Here is a 9,143-nt window from a genome sequence, read left to right on the forward strand (position 1 = left end):
CGCAATGGGCAGAAAGAATACCTAGTTCGTTGGTCAGGGTATGGCAAAGAATTTGATAGTTGGGTTCGACACTTAACTATGCGTTAAAAACACGATTCACGTTACTCTCGTTATCATTCTTCGCTTTGAACAAAGGAGAAGAGGCTGATCGAACATGGCTTCTCAATTTTACGTGACGCTGCCCAGTAATAGTTCCATGTCGTACTATCCAAATAACAAAACGTGTCAGTTTACAACGCGGCTTCACGCACCTCTCTCACTCAACGAAGATTACGAGGTGGGGTTGGCAGAAGTTCAATTTCAGTGCACGTGGTATAATGTACGACATGATAACAACACCCTCACTATTTACGATAATGAAGTAGAGGACGACGCTGTTCCATTGATGAAAAAAATTGAGATTCCTGCGGGATATTATAATTCTGGAGAGGAACTCATTGACTCGATCAACGAACAGTTCCGGAGAAAATTACGTAAAAGCATCACATTTTATTACAAGAGGACCCAACGAAAATGTTTCATCCGATTAGAAGGAAATACGGCGCTCCTCATTCCCTGTGGTTTGGCTATGATGCTCGGGTTTGAAGGGGAATGCCATCTCACGGAATCAACACTGAGTCCCATGCCAATGGATGTACACATGAAATTTCATACATTTTATGTCTATTCTGATATCGTTCAGTTTCAACACGTAGGTGACGCTGCTGTACCTTTACTGAGGACGATAGCAGTCATTCCGGACAAGGATCGCGATAATATCGTCAATACCTATATCACTCCGCATTACGTCCCTCTTAAGCTTTACAATTTTGAAACGATAGAGATTATATTAACAACCGAATCGGGTGAAGTGGTACCATTTGAACGCGGGAAAGTGATCGTGAAGTTACACTTTAGAGAGCGCTCTACGAACTAGCTGGACGCTAAATTTACACAGCGATACGTCCAACTATGGTGGTATTTCGCGCACCGGCAAGGATTTTTCACGACCAATATGGCTCGGGATTACCCGTCTTCCGCGGGGCATCCATGCAGAGCGGACACGGGCTGGGTAGTCTGGTGAAGGGGCTCTTCAAAGTCGCAACTCCTCTCTTAAAAAGAGGGGCTGTTGCTTTGGGAAAAGAAGCTATGCATACAGGCATGAACATTGTTCAGGACACCATCAACGGACAATCTTTTAAAAGCGCAACTAGAAAAAATGTGGCTCGGGCGGGAAAACACCTGGCCTCAAAGACTGTTCGAGCAGTAAAGAAAAAAATTGGGAATCAGACTGGAGGAGCGCGATTAGTAGTTGTAGGAAGAGTTAAAAGAAGGAGGCGAGGAAGGAAGCGTATCATTCGGTCTCGAAATTCTCCAGCGAAAAGAGCTCGCTTGCGCGACATCTTCGATTAATTCGGACTATTCGTTTACCAGTCTCATACACTCCTTGCTGTCTTTGCTGAACATGGCGCTTCTACACGACAAGAGCGATGTCTGCTGCAAGTCCGAATTGGATTTGTTCACGGTACCACACACTCAAATGAGCATCGTCAAAGGACCATGGGTAGAATATCACCCCGTTAGCAGCATCACCGATGAAGGGCCCATTGAATTCAACGTGTCCGGCACGTCGGAAGAATACTTGGACCTCTCTCAGACCATGCTTCAAGTGACAGTCAAAGTTACGAACAATGATAACACGGCTTTACCAGCTGATGCCCCAGTTGGTCCCGTAAACCTGTTTCTCCCATCTCTCTTTGCACAAGTTGATATCATGCTCAATGAAAAACTAGTGTCTCAGCCGTCGAATACATACCCTTACAGAGCGTACATCGAATCTCTGCTGCACTATGGAGGAGAGACCAAAGAGTCTCAACTCACTCAACAGCTATATTACAAGGACAAAGCGGGGAAAATGGATGTCGTTAACCCGCTGGCAAGCTCTGCAGAAGCTAATCCCGGTCTGGCGAAAAGACATGGATTCATCGTCGAGAGTAAATTACTTTCTCTACTTGGTCCGATTTACGCCGACATTTTTTTTCAAGAAAGACTGTTACTCCCGGGGGTTGATTTGAAAATCAAGTTAAATCGTAGCAAAGACGCATTTTGTCTTCTGTCTTCGACGGAGAATGCCCGATATAAAATTAAAATAGAATCTGCTGCCCTCTACGTTCGCAGAGTAAAGACCAGTCCTACCATCATGTTAAACCACGCCAAGGCCTTGGAGAAGACAACCGCGAAATACCCCGTCAACAAAGTAGACGTGAAGTCCTTTTCCATTCCTGCAGGAAGCATGTCGATTAATAAAGACAATCTATTTCACGGACAGTTACCAAATCGGGTGGTCGTAGGATTCGTTGACACAGACGCCTTTAACGGTACTTTTGGCAAGAACCCCTTCAACTTTAAACATTTACGCCTCAACTTCATCTCCCTCACTATTGACGGAGAAACGGTGCCGATGAGACCATTACGTCCTAGCTTTGCAGCGGGAGCTGGACAAAGTTACATTCACGCTTACAATTCACTATTCATGGGAACCAACCGACTGTTTGTAGACAAGGGAATTAACATCAATCGAGAAGAATACTGCGAAGGTTATACCCTTTTTGCATTCGACCTCACGCCCGACCTATCTGACGGATGTCACTTGAATCTCATCCTGCCGAAATATTCTAATCGACTATGGATACATCGCAAGATTCAACGTTTCTTAGAGAACGATCCTATTGTCAAGCCCTATTTCAAAGGAGTATATGCGTCAAATTGTCTACCGCGATCAATTAGTGGGGCGAAGCAGTGCTTCATCGCGAATACCGATCCTAGCGATAAACCAGGAACACACTGGGTGGCTTTCTACTTTTGCAACGGAAAAGGCGAATTCTTTGACTCTTACGGATATGAACCCTTAACTTACAGTCTTGACTTTGTAAAGTTTTTGGACAATAATGCCTCGGCATGGTCCTCTAATTCCAAACGGCTACAAGGAACTGTATCCACAGTTTGCGGACAATATTGTATCTATTACGTGACGAAACGAGTAGGGGGTCAAACAACTCGAAGTGTATTAAATGTGTTTGGCAAGGATTATACGAGAAATGATAAGAGAGTGAATGATTGGTTTAATCGACGTTCTGATGTTTCCCATCGTGTTCATGATACATCTTTTACTCTATTACAAATCGCACGTAGCTTCGATAGTTTGTAAGAAGATATTGTAATAGCGTGTATAACGTAGTGTAAACTTCTCTCTTGATGTGGATTGCTAGATATCTAACAGTATTTAACTTAGTAGTAATTTGTATATATCGTATGTGCAAGCCTGTACTATTACCTTTTTTCTCTCACTCACTCTCTCTCTCTCTCTCACTCCCTCACTCTCTCTCTCTCTTTTATTATATATATATATATATATATATATATATATATATATATCATATAACTCCAAATCATGAATATATGTTCTTTCATGTCTGGGAAAGCTAGTTTGAAAATAAGAGAATTAAGTTTGTACCTTTATGTTGAAACGTTGAGTGATTGTGACAGTTTGTTACCAATGGAATATATTATCATTTACAATTCATAGACCATAATTACTTAGGTTAGCGTACCTAGCGTAACAACCGCTTGAATACTTTGTAAAATTAGGTAACCTATATATATATATATATATATATATATATATATATTAGATTAAACTTGGGCTGGGTTTCGTTCTTCATAGTAATACACACTTTGTTATTTTCGTTACGAGTATATGTCTCATTTTCTCTTTCGCTCTTCGTTTTCTTTCTCGCTTCTCTTTTCCTCAGTCACGCTGTATAACACATATCACACAGGACAAAACAAAAATAAGATGTAACGAGTGCGTTTTGTATCGTAAGAATATTGTACGTGGTACCCGTTTTATTTTTCTCCAATAAAACAACAGACTATAAATATGTAAATAAATTTCTCCTTGTTGTACTTGTTTTTCTTTGCTTCCTTCTACATTTTGTGATTGTGAGAAAAAAATCATTACACCGTGCAACGAACAAACTATATACATTTCCACTGGATACGTAAAAGAACTATTCCTCATATAAAAAATACGATTACATTATTCAATTATGTTTCGATGTTCAAGCATGGCTTAAATCATACATGGTGATGAAAGAATAATTAACAACTTATAAACCATTGAGGTGATGTAGTCATCAATCTGCAGAATCTGCGTGAGACATTTTACAGTGTATTTCCGTTTCGTCAAAGTTATTAATTCTAGGTAAACAGACATTAAAAAAAAGAAATTTGCATGCGTTACATGCACAGATTTAAAACAGCGAAATGACGAAATGACGAAATGACGAAATGACGAAATGACGAAATGACAAAATGACGAATCGACGAAACGTCGAAGTGGTGGATATATGTACAATATGACGGTCTTTATGGAATTAACTACGAATAATAATAAAAACAACTACTTTCACCACTGAATGTAATAATGCATAAACCAGGCAGGATTTGACTATTTACATCGTTTCATGAAGTAAGACATATTATGTACAACTACGCCAGGAGATAAAATGTATGACACATTCGGTAAACACCACAGATAAAATCAAACGTCACGCGAACTTATATTTACAATATTTACATAGCAACTAGTCGAAATGTTCAGACGATGAAATGTTGAAGTGGAGAAACGTTAAGATAGTATAGTCAATCGCTATATCATGCGGACAAATTCAAAAGAACAGCTAGCATCAAAATTTCAAATACATTCAAACAGAATATTATGTATACACTCCTTCACATCTGAACATAGACCGTACAATCTTATATACACATTGCGGGTCACCTGATGAAATAATTGGTTGGGGATATGTAACGATGTTAACGTTAATACAATCAAAAAATCATCATTCGTAAAATATAATGATACATATTAAGTATGTAAATGCTTGTGTACACACTTTCATATCACCCCATACGCAACATCGATGGCGTACTTCAACACCCACCTAGATCAACACGCAGATCATAATGGTAAGGGCTACTATTTAAAATTGTACATAACTGTTTGAAATAGAAGAGTAGTAAATTAACATACAATAAAATCATTACACGAATTAACGAGAACAGCTCGGGTTAACGAGGATTGTGGTCATACCGTTTAAGCCGTATTTTAAAAAGATTGCCACTTTGGGGTTTGAGAACCATTAGCATCACTAGCTCTTGTACGCCTTGTACGTGTATAACTTTTAGTTGTAGTAGGGGTTGTGTACATTTTGGGGTCTGGAGAATCTAAACGACGATGAATCGGGGTCTCCAAATCTTTCCCCCTCTTAACACGTTGAAGTTGGTCACGTCGGCTGAGATTGGTCAACGCAGTCTCTGGAATGTTCAAACGAGCCAGCGCACGAATAAAATGTTCACTACCAGTAGGAATATAACCACTTCGCTCTCTGAAAATGTCGTACATTAAGTCGCAAATGTTACTGCCAGGCACACTTTCCCCGCTCACAATCAGCTCCCCTTTGTCCGTCCATCCCACATCGTCGCACCTACTCTCTGCAAGACAGAATACAATTTCAGTCGCGCCAATGCCGTCGTGAAACTGGCTATTATGATATTTGTGTTGACGTTGTGGTCCACGAAGCCTTCGGCTTGATTGAAATGAATTTCTACCATGTCGTCGTTTAGAACGAGAATGTCTTGTAATTCGATAGTGCGATCCTTTAAGAAATCTAACAACTCAGCGCTGGTTTTGACAAAGCGCGTTTGTTTCAGATTTGGTCTCTCAGCAAATTTCCCCCACAACACATTAACAATGCCCTTGGCAATGGCGCGTAAACCGGGTTTTTCGCGATGTTTTTAGAGTCTAATTGAATTCCCTCATGGGCCAAATAATCTCGAATGTATTTTTCACGTTCTTCTTCAGTACTGGCATGGGCGGGGTAGCCTGAGGCTTCCTGCTTTATTTTCATAAAGCTGTCTATATACTGCGCAAACAGTCCTCCCGTTCTTGTTTTGGGATCGTACACTGTATACCTGTCAAAGTGCCATACTTCGATCATTCGGAGTTGTGTATACCCCATCTCTACAGCTTTTTTCAGTTCCTCCGATACCCACACGCCTTCTAACTCACGCTCCCTATCTGCGTGCTTGCAGGGCCCCTGATTCAAGGTGTCTGCACAGGTCCTGCATAGAGGGAAAGTAAGTTTACCCCCTGAGCGATGGGGGAGCACTGGATGAAACAGACGTCTAGGAGGTAATATTTTACATTTGACGAGTCCAAAAATTCGAGACAGTGAAGGGAAGTTAGAATAGATAATTCTGGGATGGCCGACAGGATATTTGCCGAACTTATTGATAAAGGGATAAAGACTGGTGAAATCATAGTAAAGGATTTTTTCTTCGGGCTTCGCCTCGTAGAAGAGCGAACACCCTCCAGTTCTCCCGCCATAGAACGAGTCACGTGGATTTAATTGTTGATTAAAAGCCATTTGAAGGTGTGCAATGTGTGGATGTACATCAGCCATTTGGCGCAATTGTTTCCATTCGCATTCCCAAATATAGTGTACAATATATCCATTCTCTTTGAGCGCATCAAGACGTTTCATGGATTCATTAAACAGTACACCCATTGCTTTGCCTAGCTTTGGGTTTTCGACACTGGGACCGTAACATTCGCGACACCCGTGATAAAAGCACCCGAGAAACTCCCAAACATGTTTTTCATCATCTTTTTCGGCATAGCCATCTACGAAACGTCCGTGTGCTTTTCTTTCCCCACCATTGAAACTATGTCGAATGTGAAATCCTGAAAGCTGTGCCTCAAAATGAAGCCACTCTCCGGCTAAGGAGGACTGTCTTTTCCCCTTTCCATACCCTTCCTGGGGAATGAGCGCGATTGTCTTGGGCTTAAGGTAGTTCGTTCGAAACAAAAGATTGCACGCGCTGGGAAGCGTCAGACAGCGCATGAATGGATCTATTCCTTCGGGATTAGCCTCTGTTGCGCTCACACTTTTGAAGTGTCTTCTAAATATCTTGCAGCTTTGGTGCAAGATATTGACATCACTCTCGCAGTAGGCTTTTATTTCCTCCTGAAAGTTAAAGACATAATTGGCTAGCGCGAGCTCATCGTACCAAGCATTAAACTGTTCTCGGTCTGCTTTCATCATGGAATCCACGCCATAGAAACGTTTGTCTGGCAGTGATCCTACATAATTGGCATTATCGGGAGTGTTGAAAAAATGGGGAAAATAACCTTTCTTCATTTCCTGCAAGCCAAATGTTTTGGGCAGTTTTGCCAACCGCATCTGAAAGAAATTTAAAGAGTCTTTAACCTTAATTTTTGGCTCCCGTGTTTCGAGACTTATGATCTGAGCGCCATTCATCACTACGTGGGGTTCGATCCCTTGTTCTATTAGTTTGTTTAGTAAGAAATACGAATCATACGCCTTTGAGTTATGTGCGATTGCTACCGAGTTGTGATTTTCCATAGAAAACAACCAGTTTGTGAAAAGATCAAGGGTATTCGCTCCCTGAAATGTTATGGCACGGTCTTCGGGAGGGCCGCATCGTTCGCAGCAGGTGTCTGCCGACATTTCCCTATCCATGCAATTCGTGCATTCCCATGTTGCGTGCACGTAATTTGGTATGTGTAATCCTGTCTCTTGAGTACACTCAAAATCAAAGAATATATACTTGGTAGGAGATTTCTTAGCTTTTCTGTCTTGGGACTGCGAGTCACTTTCAGAACTTTCACACTTTTGATCTTGTTGAGGAGGGTTTGATTCACTTTTCTTGACGTTTTTTGAGTGGAAGGGACTCTCTTTCGTCACTTGCATGTAGCAATCGTGATACCTTCCGTCGACCACAAGCTTACAAACATTGCATTTCATTTCGTTGCAATTGTGTTTCTTGGAATCGCCATCAACAAGATCCGTGTCAAAGACCTTGTTACATTTGTTACATTTGAAATTCCTCTGACAAGCTGTTTTACCGTTGAATAATTTCACAGTATGTGCTCGAAAGCATTTCACGGTTAGAAACGTCATGTTACATTTCTCGCATACTAGCGTGCGATCGGTTTCACCAAAGCTATCGCGATCACAATCGGTCGATTGACAATCGCGACACATGTGGCAACACTCGTGATATCTGGGATCGCGATATGTTTCGTGACATTCGTCGCAAACAAATTTGGAGCACAGGAACGCCGATGGATTGGCAACCACGTCGTAATGACGGTCTGACAGATAGAGATAAATGGTATCAGAAGCCTGAGGACCGCTGTAGATTAACGCTTCTTCATATCGTCCTCTATAAATGACCAGTTTGTACTTTGGAAGGAGCACTTTTTGAAAGGAGTCATACTGTGAATGATCTACTTCTCCCTCAGGTACCCCTGCCAACCTGTGTAATTCCCGCGCCTCATTTCGGAGTCTTGTCGTGGTATTACGGTCATTTCTTGACCATAGTCTGTATCTCCTATCGTTTTCTTTTCGCAGTTTTGCAATGACAATTGCCTTTGCAAAGCATAGGTTATCTTCGTCCCTCGGCACTGTGATTATCGACTTCTTCTTGAGGGCCGCGAGACGCGATGGAAGGCCGTCGAATTTCGACGCCCGTCCACCGGCGGGATTCACCACATGATGGAATCTTATAGTGAATCCCGGACTGATGAAAAAGTCTTGGTTGCTATTCAACACTTGCTCGATTCGTTCTAGAATCAGTTCTACGTCAAAATCTCTTACCAGGGCCCAAGGGAAAGCGATCGGAACGTTGAGTTGTTCCGAAACTAATACGAGACGCATGTAATCGCGCTCTGAAGTGTTAGACACGAGTAAGGATTTCAGTTCATCGAGCGATGAGCGAATGTAGTCAATCATATCCCGTATGTTAGAAATACCTTTTGTGTTTGCTTTGAAGTCATACCACACTTCCCTCACCCCAAATCTCTTAGACATTCTTTGATCTATGAATTCCCAAGTGGGGGATGAGGGAAGTGAAGCTGAAATGTCCGAAAACATGTCTTCTTCATTCTCTTCCACTGGAATGTGATTTTCTTTCGATTTTTTCTTTTTTGGGTTTCCCTCTTCATTTTTCTCGGAAGATCTCTTGACCCGTTTTTTACCCCTCTTTTGCACGTTCCCCCCTCTCTGATTCCCAAT

At 41.7% G+C, this 9,143-nt stretch overlaps 1 protein-coding gene across 1 annotated transcript; it reads left to right on the forward strand.

Annotated features, from left to right (window-relative positions):
* The first annotated feature begins 1,444 nt into the window (after nucleotides 1–1,444).
* On the forward strand, nucleotides 1,445–8,625 carry LOC139709332 (uncharacterized protein F54H12.2-like). Its single transcript, XM_071621289.1, has 2 exons — nucleotides 1,445–2,529; nucleotides 8,481–8,625. Exons 1-2 carry the CDS (start codon nucleotides 1,445–1,447, stop codon nucleotides 8,623–8,625), a joined length of 1,230 nt encoding a protein of 409 aa, XP_071477390.1.
* The last annotated feature ends 518 nt before the right edge of the window (nucleotides 8,626–9,143 follow it).

This window comes from Diadema antillarum, unplaced genomic scaffold, assembly GCF_040938485.1.
Source record: "Diadema antillarum isolate AM-2024a unplaced genomic scaffold, OU_Dant_1.0 scf00000037, whole genome shotgun sequence".
In the NCBI taxonomy this organism is placed as follows: Eukaryota; Metazoa; Echinodermata; class Echinoidea; order Diadematoida; family Diadematidae; genus Diadema; species Diadema antillarum.